This window comes from Cucurbita maxima, unplaced genomic scaffold, assembly GCF_002738345.1.
Source record: "Cucurbita maxima cultivar Rimu unplaced genomic scaffold, Cmax_1.0 Cma_Scf00019, whole genome shotgun sequence".
NCBI lineage: Eukaryota > Viridiplantae > Streptophyta > Magnoliopsida > Cucurbitales > Cucurbitaceae > Cucurbita > Cucurbita maxima.
In genome coordinates, this window is record NW_019272035.1 from 1,493,049 (window position 1) to 1,511,023 (window position 17,975).

The 17,975-nt window shown below is 35.1% G+C and overlaps 3 protein-coding genes and 1 non-coding gene across 9 annotated transcripts in view; 3 read left to right on the forward strand and 1 right to left on the reverse strand.

Moving 5' to 3' along the window:
• LOC111493755 (vesicle-associated protein 2-2-like) overlaps positions 1 to 2,350 on the forward strand; it is a 5,802-nt gene extending 3,452 nt beyond the window's left edge. For 3 of the 4 annotated variants that reach the window (XM_023143591.1, XM_023143590.1, XM_023143593.1), the window contains 3 exons: positions 343 to 534; positions 1,280 to 1,357; positions 2,001 to 2,350. In XM_023143591.1, the coding sequence (XP_022999359.1) occupies positions 343 to 534; positions 1,280 to 1,357; positions 2,001 to 2,111 (381 nt within the window). In that variant the 3' untranslated portion in view covers positions 2,112 to 2,350. The remainder of the gene's footprint in view (positions 1 to 342; positions 535 to 1,279; positions 1,358 to 2,000) is intronic. The other variant, XM_023143592.1, reaches the window with a different exon arrangement.
• Positions 2,351 to 3,324: 974 nt separating this feature from the next.
• On the forward strand, positions 3,325 to 10,880 carry LOC111493908 (probable disease resistance protein At4g27220). Its single transcript, XM_023143813.1, has 5 exons — positions 3,325 to 3,524; positions 4,420 to 7,399; positions 7,985 to 8,509; positions 8,813 to 9,679; positions 10,602 to 10,880. Exons 2-5 carry the CDS (start codon positions 4,592 to 4,594, stop codon positions 10,638 to 10,640), a joined length of 4,239 nt encoding a protein of 1,412 aa, XP_022999581.1. The 5' UTR covers positions 3,325 to 3,524; positions 4,420 to 4,591; the 3' UTR covers positions 10,641 to 10,880.
• A 1,284-nt stretch (positions 10,881 to 12,164) lies between these two features.
• LOC111493589 (probable manganese-transporting ATPase PDR2) overlaps positions 12,165 to 17,975 on the forward strand; it is a 17,526-nt gene continuing 11,715 nt past the window's right edge. Inside the window, exons 1-7 of one of the 3 annotated variants that reach the window (XM_023143340.1) lie at positions 12,165 to 12,274; positions 12,380 to 12,676; positions 14,104 to 14,196; positions 15,027 to 15,229; positions 17,248 to 17,320; positions 17,485 to 17,657; positions 17,746 to 17,917. In XM_023143340.1, coding sequence (XP_022999108.1) covers positions 12,428 to 12,676; positions 14,104 to 14,196; positions 15,027 to 15,229; positions 17,248 to 17,320; positions 17,485 to 17,657; positions 17,746 to 17,917 — 963 coding nt within the window. In that variant the 5' untranslated portion in view covers positions 12,165 to 12,274; positions 12,380 to 12,427. Of the gene's footprint in view, positions 12,275 to 12,379; positions 12,677 to 14,103; positions 14,197 to 15,026; positions 15,230 to 17,247; positions 17,321 to 17,484; positions 17,658 to 17,745; positions 17,918 to 17,975 lie in introns of those variants that run through there. The other 2 variants (XM_023143341.1, XM_023143342.1) reach the window with 2 other exon arrangements.
• Positions 14,769 to 14,870, reverse strand: LOC111494056. The gene has a single exon (XR_002720120.1). It is a non-coding gene; the product is annotated as a U6 spliceosomal RNA (small nuclear RNA).

Consider the following 17,975-nt stretch of genomic DNA (forward strand, 5'->3'; position numbering starts at 1 on the left):
AAAAAAAAAAAAAAAAAAAAAAGCTCCTAAGGGGATCACATCAACATTTTCCTTATTAAATTTGATGTTATACTGCCTAATTGTTGTTGATCTAAGAATCTGTTGGTGGTCTTTGTAACCTCTTCCACATTCTCTAGGGAGGGTGCCTTGTCTTCCTTTTTATCCCGAATAGAAAGTGTTTCCTTTCTTAAAAAAATCAAATTGTTGCAGGAAATTGTAAAGCTATCTGTTAACTTGTGCAGTGTCGTGGCTTGGTCATTGTTCAATCCGTTGGTGGAATTGTCAATTGATTTGTTCTGTGATTTTCAATTTCTTGACAATTGAAGTTTTTCTCCTGTGCATCAGTTTCCCGACAGTGTGGATGAATCCCTAGAGCTGAACAATAGCGTGTCGGGATTACAAAAGTCTGCTGAGATAAGGAAAGCAGCAGAACTGGACCTGGTAACACTGAAAAAGGCTGAACAGCTAAAGTTAGTTAAGGACATTGATGAGATGAAATCAAAGCTAAATGAAATTGAATTAAAGCTTGGAGAGGTGAGTTTTGATTGCCTTTTGTGCTTTTCTCGTGTTTTTTCAGCTTTTACATGTAGGAATATAATGAACCGGTGAGTTTTAAGCTATAATTGAGAATCTGGTCTGTGAAATTGTTTGTCCTCATCTAATTCAATTCGGAAATGTGGCTCTAATTGATTTACTTCGTTCATGCATATTCAATTTGTGATCTATGAACTTATGTATGAGTATGTTCTAATAGCATATCATTCCAGTTAGCAATGCTATGATCGAAGTAGTTTTGAAACCATTAGAAAGAGAGTTCCATAAAGAAGCCAAAAATTTAGTATTGTTTAAAAAATCACTAAAATCTTTTATGTCCATCCTCGAAAGTTCTGCACTCTGTCAAATATTAACTTCTGATAAGATTCATTTTACTCTGTTACAAATTGCAATCCCGGGAGCCAATAAAGTCATGTCTTCCGGACATGGGTTATAAGGCTCCTTGGGTTGGATGTACAATGATGCAACTTTTGCGGTTGATTTTGATTTTTCATTGCATTTAGAGAAGCTTTGTTGTGTGCTACAAGATTGATTCTTAAAATTTGTTATCATCTGTTTATTATCATTCCTTTTAAGACTTCATTTTATCATAATCTCAGTACCCAGAAATGAAATGTTGATAGAAATGGAAAAAACTACTTTCCTAATATTCATTTCTCCATTTTTACTTTTTATGGCGCCCAATACAATTGTAATGATGATCTTTTGTCCCATTGTTTAATAGGCTCAAGGTACCATTTCAATGCTGTTCGAGTCGAGGAGATTAAGTGCTCAAGAAGTAAAACACTTGAAGGAGAAATTGGTAACTTCCTGAACCATATTTTTCTGTTTAGTGGATGCCGTTCTTCCATGTTTAGATTCTTATGATGTCCATTTGATAGCAATATTCAAGCCTGGTCACCTAAGGAGTACCCTAATACTAGAGAGATTAGGGACTTTTTGCTTAGATTCAAAAGGGCCAAGTCTAGCTTTACCCCAGGTCCCCGACGGTGAGGAGGAGATGTCTTTGTTGAGGATTGTTGGAAGAGAGCTTATGCTCAAAGTGGACAATATCATACCATCGTGGAGAGTTGTGATTCCTAACAGTCTTCAGAGTGGGGGTTCTCTGGGTTGAAAGTTCCCACTTGAAAAGTTAGAAATCGGCATTGTCTTTCAGAACTGAATTTGGACTGGCTGCAAAGTCTTCTTAGGGTCCTTGCATATAATTGTGTCTGTATTTACTTCACGAAATCAATCAAGAAACATTGTAATTCAATTCAGCTGCATGTTATATTTTGGAAGTACTGCTATTAGGAAATTCATTCATCTTGCCCATTGAACTGTTCATGGACACCCAGTTTTCGTATACCATTTTATTTCAGATAGTTCCTCAATACTTATATGCAAGATTTCTCTACCTTCTATATCGTCTCGTGATTCCATGTTTCATCTCGCTATTTTCACAGATGGAACTGAGTAGGAAGGGCAGGGCGAGCAATCAAGTTGGTTTTCCTCCTTTGTTTATCTGTATGGTGGCGCTTATTTGCGTTGTGCTCGGATTCATTTTGCACCATTGAAGGTAAGGTAAGGTGTAGAGGATTGCAGAAAACATGTAAAGGAATATCTTAGTTATGTAGATAGATGGGTAGCTAGCGTGCTGGGTGTTATCAATAAGATACAGATTTTGATTTTGGGCACTTGAAGTTTGCTGCTTATTTAGTATGCAATTCAGATTTTGAGTATAAATGTTAACTGAGATGTTCATCTGCTTTTACTAATGTCGGCTTTCTTGTCTATTTTAAACTAAATTTATGGATTTTTTCATCTTATTTTGCATTGGAATGTCTTTTTTTATTCTTGTAAGTGAGATTAATTTTGGTCTTGTTGGAGTAATTTTTAGATCATTGGTTTTAGTTCGAATAATTTAATCATTAAGCGATTTATTTCGTATGAAATTAGGATTGTTTTTATAAATAACTATTTTTTATGTAACCCGCGTTCTCCTGTAATATGACTACATTACTTATCCGAGACTATCCTCATATATCTTTGTGTGTCCCATGTTCTTATGCGACATGATCACATTACTTATTTAATATTATTTTATCGACCAACACATTATCTTTTCAACATACTTTGTCTTTACTCACATTTATTTTATACAAATTTACAAAAAGTCACCTAACAAAGAATTGCGATGAGTGAATGGTAACTATTCCGTCACATTTTACTTTAATATTAAAACGTCTTTAATTTTAATCATGGTATATTTTGGAAGTAAATTAAAGGATAAAAAATACAAACTAATTAAGCACGCTAAACTAAATAACTAATTAAACAATATAAACAATTAAAATAGAAATTAATTTCTTTAGCCATTCCAATTTCCAACTCAATCTCATATTAAATGTTAGACGAACACGATTCTCTACAATGATATAATATTGTCCACTTTGAACATAAATTCTCATGGCTTTGCTTTGGACGCCTCAAAAAGTATATTCTTAGATTATAAACCATGATCATGTTTTAATATTTTATTAAAAATTGATTGGGAGTATAAATTACAAATTTAATAAATTTATATTAAATTTACTGTTGGGTGAATTTTGAGTTTTTGGATTAGGGTGTTTTTACCTCAGTAATTTTAGTAATTATCCTTATTTTCAAACTATGCTACAAACAAAATGGTCGTTAAAGTTACAAGATTGGTATAGATAGTAACTTAGTTCTTTTGATTACTCTCACTTATTCTGGTGGGAGAACAATGAATGTACTAGTTGACTTATTTGGCGAAGACTGGAAAATGTCAGAATTCTCCGAGCTTTCAAAAGCTATGGTAGCCTCTTGATTTCTTTTGCTAATTTGCTTCAACTCAGATTCATACCCTTCTTACACCTACACCAAGTTAATCGATCGGGAGGAGTTGTTTTGAGATGGTTCTTGACGAATCCCTACTTCGCCTGCGCTTCGGCGATGTCTGAATCCAGGTACGCACGATTTGATGTTGTATTTTCAGTACATTATTGAAATTCCTGTTTACTTCTCTCCTGGTTGTACCTTTGGCTGCCTACGAGAACTCGTTCTTCAGATGATGTTTTCCCAATAATAATAATAATAAAAAAATACTAACAATAATGGGAAAAAATATTCACGTTATTACGAGAAGAAGCCACGCAAGTGTTTACTTTAATAAAGTGGCTCTCTCCCTATAATTTGTAAAATATTTGGAGTCTAATATTTTAAGCATCCCCTGCTCTTGGTAAGGATGATTAATTTTTCATAGCTTTGATTATGTTTATCATCATAGCCGAAGTTTTGATCATGCGGACTTGTGGGATATGGACCCACCACGCTTCGGCTGCTCCACTCTGATATTAATGGTAGATTTAAACCGATTTAACATGATCGTCATGAATAAAATTATAACCAAATTCCTAAAGATTTACCAATTATTTAACAATTTTAAATTTTTCTCAAATTTAAGTCTAAAATAAATGAATCCCTTGATTAATGAATAATGGAAATTTGGTTTTATTTGTTTGGTCACTATCTACCATTCCAAACTATTGATTCATGGGAATTAGAACTTAATTTAGATTTTGAGTTGAAGCCCTTTATTTTTATTTCCAATTAATATTGATTTCCATTTGCACTGAGTGAAGAGAGCGTTGAATGATTGATATAATTAAATTAATGGTAACCATTAACCAAGCATTTAGGCTCACTTGTAATTAAATATATCTATCTATATTATGAGCTTCCAAGCACTTCCACTCTCCAAAATCTGTCATATTTCTAACTTTTTCCAATTAGCTGCTTGATTGTTCCTCTATTTGTGAAGTTAATAGCAGTTTTTTTTTTTTGGTGTGTGTGTGTGTGCAGGCTAGAAGAGAGCAACGAGAGGAGAGGCAGAGTTTTCCTGAATTGCACCAGAAGAACATTGCAGTGCGTATTCACAATACTCTGCCTTAATATCCATTGTGATTGTCGTCATTTTATTGTTCTTCATTGATTTACTTGGTATGAGTCCTCCATAAAAGCTTAAAGGAGGAAAATGGATATCGTTATTTCTGTTGTTGCAAAAGTTGGTGAGTGCATGGTTAAACCCATTGGACGTCAGATGGGTTATCTTATTTTCTACCAAAGCTATGTTACGGATCTTGAATACCAACTTAGTGTCCTAGAAAATACCAGACGCAGGGTGCAGCATAAGGTTGATGAGGCAAGAAGAAATGCTGAAGATATTTTAGTTGACGTTCAGGAATGGCTAATCAAGGTGGATAAGGTCGACAAAGAAATTAAGATTTTCCTCTTAGATGGCAACCAATCAGGGAATAAATGCTGCAGTGGTTCATGCTTCTTTTCTTTCCAGAGGTACCAGTTAAGTAAAAAAGCAAAGATAGAGGCAGACAATGTCAAAAAGATGAAGGAAGAAGGAAATTTTGACAAAGTATCAATTCCAGGAGCTCTACCAGGGGTGGGGAGTTCAGCTATCAAGGGCTTCCTAACCTTTGGGTCAAGAATATCAGTTATGAATGAAATCATTGCGGCACTGATAGATTCTAAAGTCAGCATGGTTGGAGTGTATGGGATGGGTGGTGTTGGCAAAACTATGCTAGTCAAAGAAATTTCAAGACATGTTAGGGAGGTCAGATTATTTGACGAAGTGGTTATGGTAACTATAGGCCAGATTCCGGATATTAGAAGTATTCAGTCAAAAATTGGCGACATGCTAAGCTTGTCTTTTAAACAAGAAAGTGTTGAGGGAAGAGCAGCCTTATTACAAAAGAGGTTGAAGAAGGAGAATAAGATTCTTGTAGTGTTAGATGATATGTGGGAGGAACTTGATTTAGAAACTGTCGGAATTCCTTATGGGGAAGACCGCGAAAGATGTAAGATACTCATCACTTCAAGACATCACCATGTATTATACAATAAAATGTCTATTCGTAATACTTTTGAGGTAAAGTTTCTCAATGAAGAAGAATCATGGAATTTCTTCAAAAGCAAGGCAGGTGAATCGCTTGAAATTTCAGTCTTGAAGTCCGTAGCATCTGAGGTAGCAAAGGAATGTGTAGGGTTGCCAATTGCACTTAGTACGGTTGCGAAGGCATTGAGTGGAAAACCTTTGCCCATTTGGAGGGATGCCTTAAAACAGCTACAAAACCCTGCTGCAGTAAATGAAGGGGTGGGCAAAGAAGCTCATGCCTCAGTTGAACTAAGTTATAAGTATGTAGAAAGTGAAGAAGCCAAGTTACTATTCCTACTTTGTAGTGTGTTTCATGAAGATTATGACATAAACATGGAAAAATTGCTCATATATGCTTTTGGTCTGAGATTGCTACAGCATATCAATTCTTTGGCTGATGCAAGAGACAGAATGGTCAAATTGGTTGATGTTCTCAAATCTAGTTGTTTACTTTTAGATTCAGATCGAGGGGACAATTTTGTTAAGATGCATGATGTCGTTCGCAATGTTGCTATTTCAATTGCATACAGAGATGATAGGATGTGTACAATGAGTTATGGGCGAGGATCTACTGAATGGAGAAAGGATGGTGCATTCAGAAAATGCAATGCAGTCTTAATAAATACTGAAAACTTTCACAATCTTCCTCAAAAGATGATGTTTCCAAAACTTGAGCTGTTGGTACTGGTTCAAGGTACTTCTTTCGATCCATGTATTCATATGCCAGAAGACTTCTTGATGGAATTGGCAAAACTCAAAGTTTTAGAGTTGCACAATATGCAGATTTCGCTGTCATCATTCCACTCCTTGGCATACCTTCGAATTTTACGTCTATGGTTTTGTGAGTTGGGGAACATGGACATGATTAAGGAGCTGAAGGAACTTGAAATTCTTAGCTTAAGAGGATGTTATATCAAAGAATTACCTCCAGCTCTTGGCCAATTGACACAACTCAAGTCATTAGATTTAAAATATTGCTACAAACTAGAGATGATTCCACCTAATGTGCTTTCAAAATTGACAAAATTAGAAGAGTTGGATATGGAGGAGAGTTTTGTTGGATGGGATGGGGTGGGATTGACCAGTAAAACAAAGAATGCCAGCCTTTTGGAACTACATTTTTTGACTTGCCTTACTACTTTATGTTTATGTGTTCCGGATGCTAGCATTATGCCAAAACAATTGTTTTTAGACAAACTGAAATTGGAAAGATTTCAAATAGTCATTGGTAGGGAGTGGCCAGATTATACGTTTAACACCTTCAAAGTGATGTGTCTCAAGGTCGATTCAGAAATTCTTTTGAGTGAGGGGATAAAAAGGTTACTCTGTGAATCTGAAGAATTACACTTAGAAGTACCAGTCACGATTGGTAATCATATTTTATTTGAATTGGATAAAAAAGATGTACCACCTTTGAAGCATCTTGTTTTTCATCACTTTGATGAACAATATTTAGTGAGTGAAGCTTCACTTAAAGGATTCACTAATTTGGAGTTGTTAGCTCTTAATAGAATGAAGAGCCTACAGAGTATAATTAATGAGCGTCTCAGAGTTGTTCCTTTTAACAAATTGAAAATCATAAAAGTGGAGGATTGTAAAATACTGAGGAATCTCTTTTATTCATCCATTATGAGTGGCCTTTCAAATCTTCAACAGATCCATGTTTCTAACTGTGAAATGATTGAGACGATTGTTGCTATGGAAAATGAGGCCACGAGCCAGTTTGAGTGTAGTAAATTAAGCTCCTTATCCTTAACTGGATTACCTCAGCTTACAAGTTTCTGCTTGAAAGTGGATCGGCTCAGACAAAAAATCCAGGATGATGTACAACAACATTCAGAAATTGCCCAGGAATACGAACTGAGCGATTGCATCCCATTTTTTAATGAGCAGGTATGCAGAAATTCCCTAGAAATGAAATGCACGTAGTTCATATATTTTGTCTTCTTGCCATGCTATTTCCTTTATATGAGAAAGGCAGGATGGTCTACAGCATTCATAAATTAGTCTTTAATCCCATATCATAATTTTTAGCTTAGAGCTCCCATTTATGGCTCCTGGAGTATTCATTTCATATTGTCTCACATCGTTGTAACAAGGCCTTAAATTTTGTCACTAGTTTGAAAAGAAACTCATATTTTTTCCAAAGTTGCAATATTATCCTTAAGCTTTCATAACGTTTTAAAATTGCCCTTGGAGTAGAAAAAGCATTAGAATGTTGAACGAAAAAACGACGTATTTGAATGTTGTTTTCTTTCACTAAATCCAAGCATGTATCCTAGTTATCACCTCATTGATTTTCTATCCGACATTCTAAAGGATTTTTACTACAATGATATAATGCTATGCTGCAACGTTTGAAAGAAAATATGGACTGTGCTGTACTACTTTTGCAAGGAAAAGTACAAAGGTTGATGCCTTTTCTTGTGTGCCATATCCCTCTCTAATTCTTTGACAACTCGAGTATGAATGTTGCAGGTTACATTTCCGAGTTTGAAAACGTTAGTACTTAAAGGCTTGCACAAATTGAAGACCATATGGCCTAATAGACCGACAATGGAGTCGTTTAGCAAACTCAAAAGGATAGAACTTACTAGTTGTCAAAGTCTTAGAATTGTATTCCCTTCAAATACAATAAGGAGTCTTAAGAGTCTCGAAAAGTTGGAGATACGGAGCTGTGAATTAATTGAAGAGATATTTCAATGGTCCGATGCCAATGAAGAAGGTGAAATATTTTCCAGCCAGTTGAGACACTTGGATTTACATGAACTGCCAAGATTGAAGAATGTTTGGAACAGAGTTCCTCAAGAACTGGTTACCTTTCAAAGCATAGCTAGTGTCACTGTCGAAGGTTGTCCTGAACTGAAAAGTCTTTTCCCAGCTTCCTTTACCACCAATCTTCAATTACTAGAAAGCTTAGTCCTCGAGCGCTGTGGATTGGAAGAAATCTTCGTGAAGGAAGAAAGATTTGAGACAACCAAAACACAGTTTGTTTTCTCTAAGGTAATAGCTAGCTTAAATATTTTTGTTGGGAGGGAGTCCCACGTAGGATAATTTAAGGAATGATCATGGATTTATAAGTAATGAATACATCTCCATTGGTATGAGACCTTTTGGGGAAGCCCAAAAAAAAAAAAAAAGTCATGAGAGCTCATGCTCAAAGTGGACAATATCATACCATGTGGAGAGTCGTTATTTCAACACATTTCTTGGTCGCCCATTTTTTTTCATATCCTTCAATGTGTCTGGATCATCCTGGGAACAAAATTGACTGGATCAAACTAATTTCACGACTTTGCTTTCCAGGTTTCGTTTTTGACTTTAGACTGCACATTGGTAATGAGAGACTTATGGCATGGTCAGTCCCTCAGAGTGTTGTTTCCCAAGCTTAAAGCTCTGGCATTGTTGGGTTCGGATGTGTATAAATGGTCAATCTCAATGACTAATTTACCATTCGGGTTCGTTGAATTATTGTTCATTGTTGATGAACTCCATGTGATAGATTCCTTCCTGGTTGAACTCTTTCCAAGTGAAGGATTTTTTACTGCTGAGGAACGTCGAGTTGGGATATCTGTACCTTTGAGGAGGTTAAGTCTCCTTAGACTTCCTAAAATTGTAAATTTATGGAAGACAAAATTGGAAGTAACCCCATCATTTCACAACTTAGAAGTTCTCGAGGTAGAGGATTGCAGTCGATTAAATTCTTTATTTCAGTCGTTGTCCTCTCTCCACAACTTGAGGTGTATTAGAATAGTTGCGTGTCATGGATTGGTTCACTTGATGGATTCATCAGTAGCTAAAGTCCTGGTGCAGCTGCAAGAGCTACATTTATCTGCATGCAAAAAGATGAGCACTATAATTGCAAAAGGAGAAGAAGAGGATGAAATTGTTTTCAGCCAATTGAAAATCTTGGAACTCTTTGACTTGCCTAATTTATCAACCTTTCATTCTGGGAAAAGCACTATTAAGTTCCCATGTCTGAAAAAAGTGGTTATGAAGAAATGTCCAGAAATGAAAGCATTTTCTTGTGGAGTTGTAACTACGCCTGAACACTGCTGGTATGCCAAATGGGGATCAGATGAGGGGTTCTGGACAAGCAATGTTAATGCCACAATCAACCAGCTTTGGGATAATGACCTTGACACCAGCCTGCAGAGTTTCTTCGTGGAAGAGGTACGCTTGTCTCTTGAATCTACTAATTGTTAGTAGATGGTTTTACTTCTTTTCACAAATCATTTGGTTTAGAACGTTTTCTTTAAAGAAAAGAGATACTAAAAGTGGGCTTGAGTTTTTTTGTAATGAATCATGCCCAGAATTCAAATTCAATACTTGATGGCCTCGACATTTATCTGCGACATGGTCACATACTTACTCTTTGCTTGTTTATAAGAGTAAATACTATCTCATCAGATCAACACAATTCCTTATAGCATGCTTTGTCCTTAATCACATGCATCCTAAGGAAATTCTAAGGTCACCCAACATAGAATTGTTCCAAACAAAATACGCTTAAATTTGAAATTCTTATAACTGAGCCATCTAAAAGCAAGATGCACTTTGTTGGTATAGTTAGTGGCTTGCAATTCTTTTAAGCCTTTCTTAGTCATCTTATGCTCAGATTCGCTTTCATTCGAATATGGTCTTGGTTTATTCATGTATCCCTTATTTACTAAGGTGTCACATGCCCTCCAGCTTCCATCTTGGTTCATCATCAAACCACATCTTACTAGGAGAGGTACTGCTTTGATACCATTTGTCACGACCAATGCCTAGGATTTAGATTTGAATTCGACACTTGATGATCTCGACATTCTCTTGTATTCCTTTTCATGTCCTTAGGGTGGCATAATCTATCAATCAACACATAGGATACTAAGTCTATCATACTTAACATATAAATCCATCAAACATAGCATCACGTAGTGCATAAGAATCAATCATAGCCGATTTTGACGTTATTGGAAGCGTTCGAGGTTAGTTTGGCCATTAGTTGTTCAATTTAAGTTATTTTTGAGCCAAAAGTAGACTTAATTGATACCGTTAGATGAATTAAGTCGTTTATTATGCCTTAACCCAATGTCGTGGGCCCATGTAGGTTGAATTGGACTTTGAGGAGCAGATTCAAGAGGAATAATTAACGACTCCGACTTAGGCTAACCAAATAAGTGGCTTTACTGTTAGTTTGGTTGGATGATTTGTATGGTTGGATGATTTGTATGCTGTATGAATGATGCGTGCGCTGTGGCCCTTGCACGTGTCATGTTTTAGGATTGTTTGACGTGTTATATAATATGGCGATTCATGTTATGACATAAGTTATGCTATGATACATGTTATGCTATGTTATAAGTTATACTATGATATGCTTTTTCTACGTTATGAAACTATGTTGTGATATCAATGTTGTATGATGCATGAACCTCCATATGTCATGCAACGTGAACTATGTTAATATGTTTACTCTATGTCTTTGAGACATTGGTAAGTCATGTATGTTGATCATGAAAGATATGAAAGTATTACGTATGTATGTCTCGTAAGAACGCAATATCATGACGGTTCTTCATCTTCATTTTCCTTCCTTTTTAAGAACAGTCAGCTTTTGTTTTTAAGCACAAATTCTTTATTTTCTTGTACTTTTAGCTTTTAAACAAGACTTCAAGGATACAAGTTGTGGCATAGTCGTAATTAGTTGATAGTTTGTTCGGATGAGTTAGTGGTAAACATATGAGGGAGTATAACCAATAGACCCGTTGGATAGAGGTGTTCATGGATTGGGTTCGAGAGTTATGAAATTTTTTAGACTCAACTCAATTGTTCGGGTTTTAAATAATGAACCCAACCCAACTCAATGATAGAATATTGGGTTCAGTTGGTTCATGTAGTTAAAGGTCATTTATTTAGTTTTTTTTATTTTTATTTTTAATAAAGTAAAACAACGTCTATTTATTTATTTCAAAAAATTGAATTTAAATTTGCAATTCAATTTTATTTTGAAAAATTATATTTGCAAGCCTCCAAATTTTATTGATAAGAGTTATTAAAAAAATAAATAATGGAAAAAAGAATTATGAAATTAAATTAAATTGTAATAAATATATGTATATATAATTATATTGTAAGCAAATTTTTTGATTTACTATCAAACTTTATGTTTCATAATTAACTTGTTGTAATTTAAACTCTTTAATACAACATTCGTCGTTGCTCGAATAAATTTTTGCTTGTTAGTTCAATGAATTATAGAACCTTCCTATATACGATATGAAGCTGATAAACTTGATTATTGTAGAGTTATTCAATGATTAATTAGTGTATTAATCAACGATGTATTTATTATTGTTATAACAACAAAAAAAAAATAATTAATATATTTATCAAAGTTTTAATTTTTTTTAATGTTAAAATTTTAAATTCATGTTGTTTTTATATTTTTCATTAATTTGTTCACAAGATCCAAAGCATTAAATAAAATGCCAAATAAATATTTGTGTTAAATACATTTAATTTAATGTATTTGAAAATCTGCATAAGACACCAAAAAAAAAAAAAAAAAAAAAAGATTTTTTTAATAGAAAAATCCAATTTTATAAATTTCATATGGTCAATGTTTTATAATTAATTAATGCATAAAATAAAAAGTGAGCTAAAAAAAGAAAAAAAAAAAAGCAAAGAAAAAACAAGCAATGAATCTAAAACCATCTCTTCATCTCTTAAACAAAATCCCAGCTGCTCTGCTGATTCAATCGCTTCCCGCCGATCTCTTTGGTATTTTCCGATTCATTCATTTCCGGTCTCAATTCAATTCGTCGTTTCAATTTCTTCTCTCTTTCATGATCTCAACCTGATCGATTTACACTCGTTGATTACCAGATGGTCCACGTTTGCGAATCTTCGAATTGAGCAGCAGAGTTGAGAAAGATGTTAAGATTCCAAGTGGGCGGGAAGGTGGTCGAGAGAGTTGACTTGTTGAGAAAGAAACACTGGGCATGGCGGTTGGATCTGTGGCCATTCGCCATTCTTTATGTGGCCTGGCTTGCCGTCGTGGTTCCTAGTATAGACTTCGGGGATGCTGTCATTGTTTTAGGTGGACTGGCGGCTCTTCATGTTTTGTTCTTGCTTTTCACTGCTTGGTCTGTTGATTTCAAATGTTTTGTTCAGTACAGTCAGGTGCCGTTTTACAACCATCGTTCTTTTCTTTCGTTAGTTTCGTACTTGCATTTGATGATGCTTATGCATTGCCATTGCATTTGAGATGTAGACTTGTCATGTTGTTGCCTGCAGTATGTTTAGCTGCATATGTGCAGCATAACTGTAAAATATCACTTTTTCTATCTTTCTATGTTTCTGCTGGATTTGAGGGTGTGTATTCAATAGTTCGACTTTCAGTAGGAGTTTACAAATTACCCATTTTCTCTGATTGAATTTCATGTTGCTTGGTTGCAAATTAGAATCCCTGTTCCTTGATTGAGTACTTTTTCCCATTGAATAATCCTTCATATATTTCTATCCATAGACCCCAATTGATTGCATTTGCAGTATTAGTGCATGGAATCTTCACACTTTTGCCTATCTCTGGTTACCAGTTTAGAGATATTACCCTGATTGAGTGGTCACCATGAAAATTTGGAACACTGGATGAGTGTCTAAATCTTATTGCTTAATCAACGAAGAGAATGATTTGAGCTTGATCGTTCCTATTTCTCATACAGATAATCCCCAACTTGGATTTAAAGCCATGTTTTCACATAGGTAATTTAGTCTATCATTGCATATGATTTATTAACGCTTTCATGGTTGAGCGTCCAGATAAAAATTTAACCTCCTTAGAAAATTTCCCTTCCAATCTGCCCAAGGAACGTTTTTATTAACCACCATTATTATACCAGTTAACTTTTGTTAGTTTGTGGATAGAACCCTGATGGTGTCATTTTGCTTAATTTTTGCCTCACTCTTCCTCCTTCTCTCTCCCTGCTTGTGTTGAACTATTTTTGAATGAGTTTGAACTTCCCTTGTGTCTACCAAGGGTTGATGATTGGCTGATGCAAATTCTGGTAGGGAATGGGGAGGCATTTTGATGGTAAGTCTTAGGTCCTTTGGATGTTTGCAGTGAGAGCTACCCTTTGGTTAACATGGAAGGAGTGGAACCTTAGAATTTTTGAGGTTAAGGTGAATACTCATGGTTCTTTTGTGTATGTCATGCAACATTTGGCTCCTTGGCGGAGCTAAAACCACAAGGGTTCTTTGTAATTTGTAGTCTTTACACGACTTGGAAAGTCTTTTTATGATAGTATTCTATGGGAGGAAGTTTCCTTGTTCCCTTTTGTCGCATTGATACAATTCTCGATCACTTCCCATCAAAGAGAGAAAAGAAGGAAAAACCATTTCCTCCATGGTTGACGTGCTTTCTACTGTTTTCACTTAGAAAGTTTATATTTTTAAAGTTCAAACTGATCTCTTTTCTCATACTTTTTTATTACTCGGATTAGTTAAATTTTTTGAAATGTACTTGATTATGGCTTAATATTTAATTTAAATGAAAGCAATATAGTTTGTAAATATCTTATGTTTTTGCATGATGCTCTTTTGAGATGCAGGTTAATGATATTTACCATGCTGATACATGCAAGATAGTTCCTGCAAAATTTTCAGGCTCGAAAGAAATTGTTCAGCTTCATTTTCGTAAGATTGTAAGTGATTAAGCATGCATATCAAGATCTTGATTGAAATTTTAAATTAGGCATTGTAAATATTTACTTTTGATAAAGCGTGGGGTGCATATCAAAATCTTGAATGAGCGAACTTATTTTTTATTTTTTATTGAACGTCAAGATATATAGTGGCAAATGTCAATCAGCAAGCATTTATGTACGAGGACCACTGTTCATGGTAGATGAATGTTTATAATTATCAACATAACAATAAACTAATCTAAGGTCAATCCTGATAATAACCTTCTACTAACCTAGTTAAACAACTCGAACAAATAAGAATACAAATTATTTTTGATTTAACTAGCAAGTATACATCAGATTGTCTTCTTGTTGTTTGTTATGGTGACCAGAATAATTACGAGAGTGAAATGAGTTCTACATGGACACCGTAATTTAAAAATTATGAATTTTGGATGGAACAGATTTTAGTTCAAGATATTTGTCCCATGGGTAATTCTTGTAGTTTGTTAGCTTTTTCCTCTTTTTTTTTTTTTTTTTGTTCCTGTTGTTTTGGAATTCCTTTTATTTATTTACTTTTTATTTCCATTGTATTTTTGGATTATTTATTGGTTCGTGCGCATCATCCTTGTGCAAGGGCATTGCTAATCTTCTCCATATCATTCCAATTCCAATTTTATTTGATTGCATATTCTTTCATTGAGAAATGAAAACTGGATTTTCATAGAAAAGGGAAGAACTGTTTCTTCAGTGTACAGTCTTCCCTGCACTCTGATTCTGACTTTGTTTTTCAAAATTCTAGTATCTGTTCTTTTCATTATCAGTCACCTTAACTCTTTGCTTTGCAGCTGGCAGGTTCTGTATCTGCAGTGGATACTGAGGAGATCTACTTTGATTTCAGAAAACAAAGATTTATTTATTCGAAGGAGAAGGAGACTTTCTGCAAGCTTCCTTACCCAACAAAAGAAACTGTTGGTTATTATCTAAAGAACACTGGCTATGGCTCTGAGCCTAAAGTTGTAGCTGCTGTTGAAAAATGGGGACGCAATATGTGGGTTTTTCTTTTGCGATTCACTTTTACTTTTATTACTTTGTGCTTTGGTTGAATGTGGATGTTTTACAATTGACTGCTGCATGCTTGAATGGCTTGATAATGTTTTACATCTGTGGAATAGAAAAGATAATGTTTCCATAATACATTTTACATATAATGTACACCATTCCACTTATTTGATTGAGTAACTTGAGTTCTCCTGATAATGTTTGCTTGATATTTATCATTTAGAAGGAATATGTTAGACCAAGAAAACCCTGAGTACTATCAGTTTACAGTTGGACTTCATTAGACTTTGATGTCAGGGAAGATAGGGAGAAAATGATTGTTACATGCTTCAGGGTATTTTTCATGCAAACCTATGTTTTCTCATCTTTTTACTTGGTTCGTCTGTTAACCATTTTTTCTATACACTTTTGGATTAAAAAAAATACTCAATAAGGCCATTTTGTGGACTTCTAATGCAAATGAAGTTTTCGAAACGTGTACACATCATTAGAAGGGCTTTCGGTAATTTATGAGACCAAGCCTCTTACTTCTCACCAAAATTTCGTGTTTGGGTATCTGGTGTCTTTAACATTCATTAAAAAGTCTGTCATTATTCCCCATTTCAAATTGATATTGTACTATATGCCTCCTTTATTATTATTATTATTATTATTATTGTTTTGATGAGAAACAACGTATTAAGAACGAAAGAGGAGGAAACAACTTAGAGGCTGGGGTGGAGGAAATTTTCTTCCAAAAGAACGGCAGAAGAAAAGCCTTCCAGTCATTAATAATCTTTATTCAGAAACTACCTGTGGAAAGATGACACACACCTTGTTCGATGGAATATTATAAACCTCCCAATAGAAAAGGGAGGCCTCGGTCTTTTCTAGATAAAGAAGAAGAACAAAGCTCTCCTCACCAAATGGATATGGAGATATCATCACGAAGAAAAGGCTTTGTAGAGAACTCTTATAAAGGTCAAATATACTTCTACATCAAACAAAAACCAACCCCTCCATCTTTTATAAAAGGGCCTTGGAAGTACATACAGAAACATCAAAACCTCATCACCAACTAAACATGCCATAAGGTGGGTGAGGGAGAAAACACATCATCTTAGACCTACCCATGGATTGAAAACACCACGCTAGCCCTGAGGTATCCACTTTTATACAGGCTCTCACATAGCAAAAAAGCCACCATCAAAGAAACTTTGAATGTTGTCGACAAATTATGGGACTTGAAGCTTGTAGGAATTTAAAGGATAATGAAGCAACAGAATGGACTGAATTAAGCCTTGACCTCCCTGTGGTATTGTCAAACGAAGTGGACTCACTGACTTGGCTCCCCAGCTCTGACATGGTCTTTTCTACAAAATCCTTGATGATGAACATGGGGAAAAAAAGTAGAAGTAATAGATCTCACGCTAGCAAAGACAGTATGTTAAGGACATCAGCCTAAAAAGATAAAGTTCTTCATTTGGAAAATAGGGCATAAAGCCATTAGCACAAGTGAAAATCTTCAAAAAAAGAATGCCTTACATCACTCTTTCTCCAAATTCGTGTCTGTGTTATGTAACAAAGAAAACGAATCACAAAGCCACTTATTTATGCAATGCACATATGCTTAGAATTTTTGGACAATGATTCTCAATATATTCGGATGACATCTCACATTTCTTAGGAAAGTGAAGGATATGACATCTCATCATGGCTTTCTTTTTGAATATGTGGAAAGAAAGAAAATAGAGAATATTCGTAGAAAAGACACAGACTTATATACAAAACTTTTTGACAATGTTGTTTACCAAACTATATCTTAGTGTAAACTGTCTAATATTTTTACTTCCTATAGTTATACCTCCCTCATTGCAAAATGGGAAGGTCTTTTGTAAACACCAATAATAATATGATATTATTATTGGATGCGAGGAATTGAACTTGTGGAACCTGATCCTTGTTACAGGATTGTTATCTTTAATAGTTTGTTTAATGCTCTTTTTCTCTTCATTTTTTACTTTACAGATTTGAGTATCCACAACCTACGTTCGTGAAATTAATGAAAGAGCAGTGTATGGAACCATTTTTTGTGTTTCAGGTTGACTCTGTTTTATCCAAGGGATTTTGTGTTTACTTTATAGTTGCCCTCCCTTCTCTCCCCCCCTCTATCCGCCCCACCCCCAACAACCCCACTTGATTTGTTTTAAGAGGCATTTTTTTTAATATTTCTCTTACGGCTGTACCTTTTCTGCCTTCTCCCAGGTTTTTTGTGTGGGGCTATGGTGTTTGGATGAGTATTGGTATTACAGCCTGTTTACTCTGTTTATGCTGTTTATGTTTGAGTCAACAATGGCAAAAAGTCGGTTAAAGACCTTAAGTGAGTTAAGGCGTGTTAGAGTGGATACTCAGACCTTAATGGTGCATCGTTGTGGAAAGTATGTCATTTTTACCACTTGGACTATTTATCTTGTTTTTTTTCCCCGACTCTGCTTCTTGACATGTAAACGTGATGGTGTAACTTAGGTGGGTGAAGCTACCTGGAACTGAGCTTTTGCCAGGAGATGTTGTCTCTGTAGGGCGTGATTCTGGTCGGAGTGGTGAAGATAAGTCTGTACCTGCTGATATGCTTATCTTGGCTGGAAGTGCTATTGTTAATGAAGCCATTCTTACTGGGGAGTCTACACCACAATGGAAGGTGTTTCTTCTTGTATTTTTTATTTTTATTTTTCTGTCCCCCCCCCCCCCCCCCCCCC

Coding starts and splice junctions, on each gene's coding strand:
- LOC111493908 (XM_023143813.1), top strand. CDS start 4,592: ATGGATATCGTTATTTCTGTTGTTGCAAAAGTTGGTGAGTGCATGGTT. Junction 7,400..7,984: donor TCCCATTTTTTAATGAGCAG/GTATGCAGAAAT, acceptor TGAATGTTGCAG/GTTACATTTCCGAGTTTGAA. Junction 8,510..8,812: donor CACAGTTTGTTTTCTCTAAG/GTAATAGCTAGC, acceptor TTTGCTTTCCAG/GTTTCGTTTTTGACTTTAGA.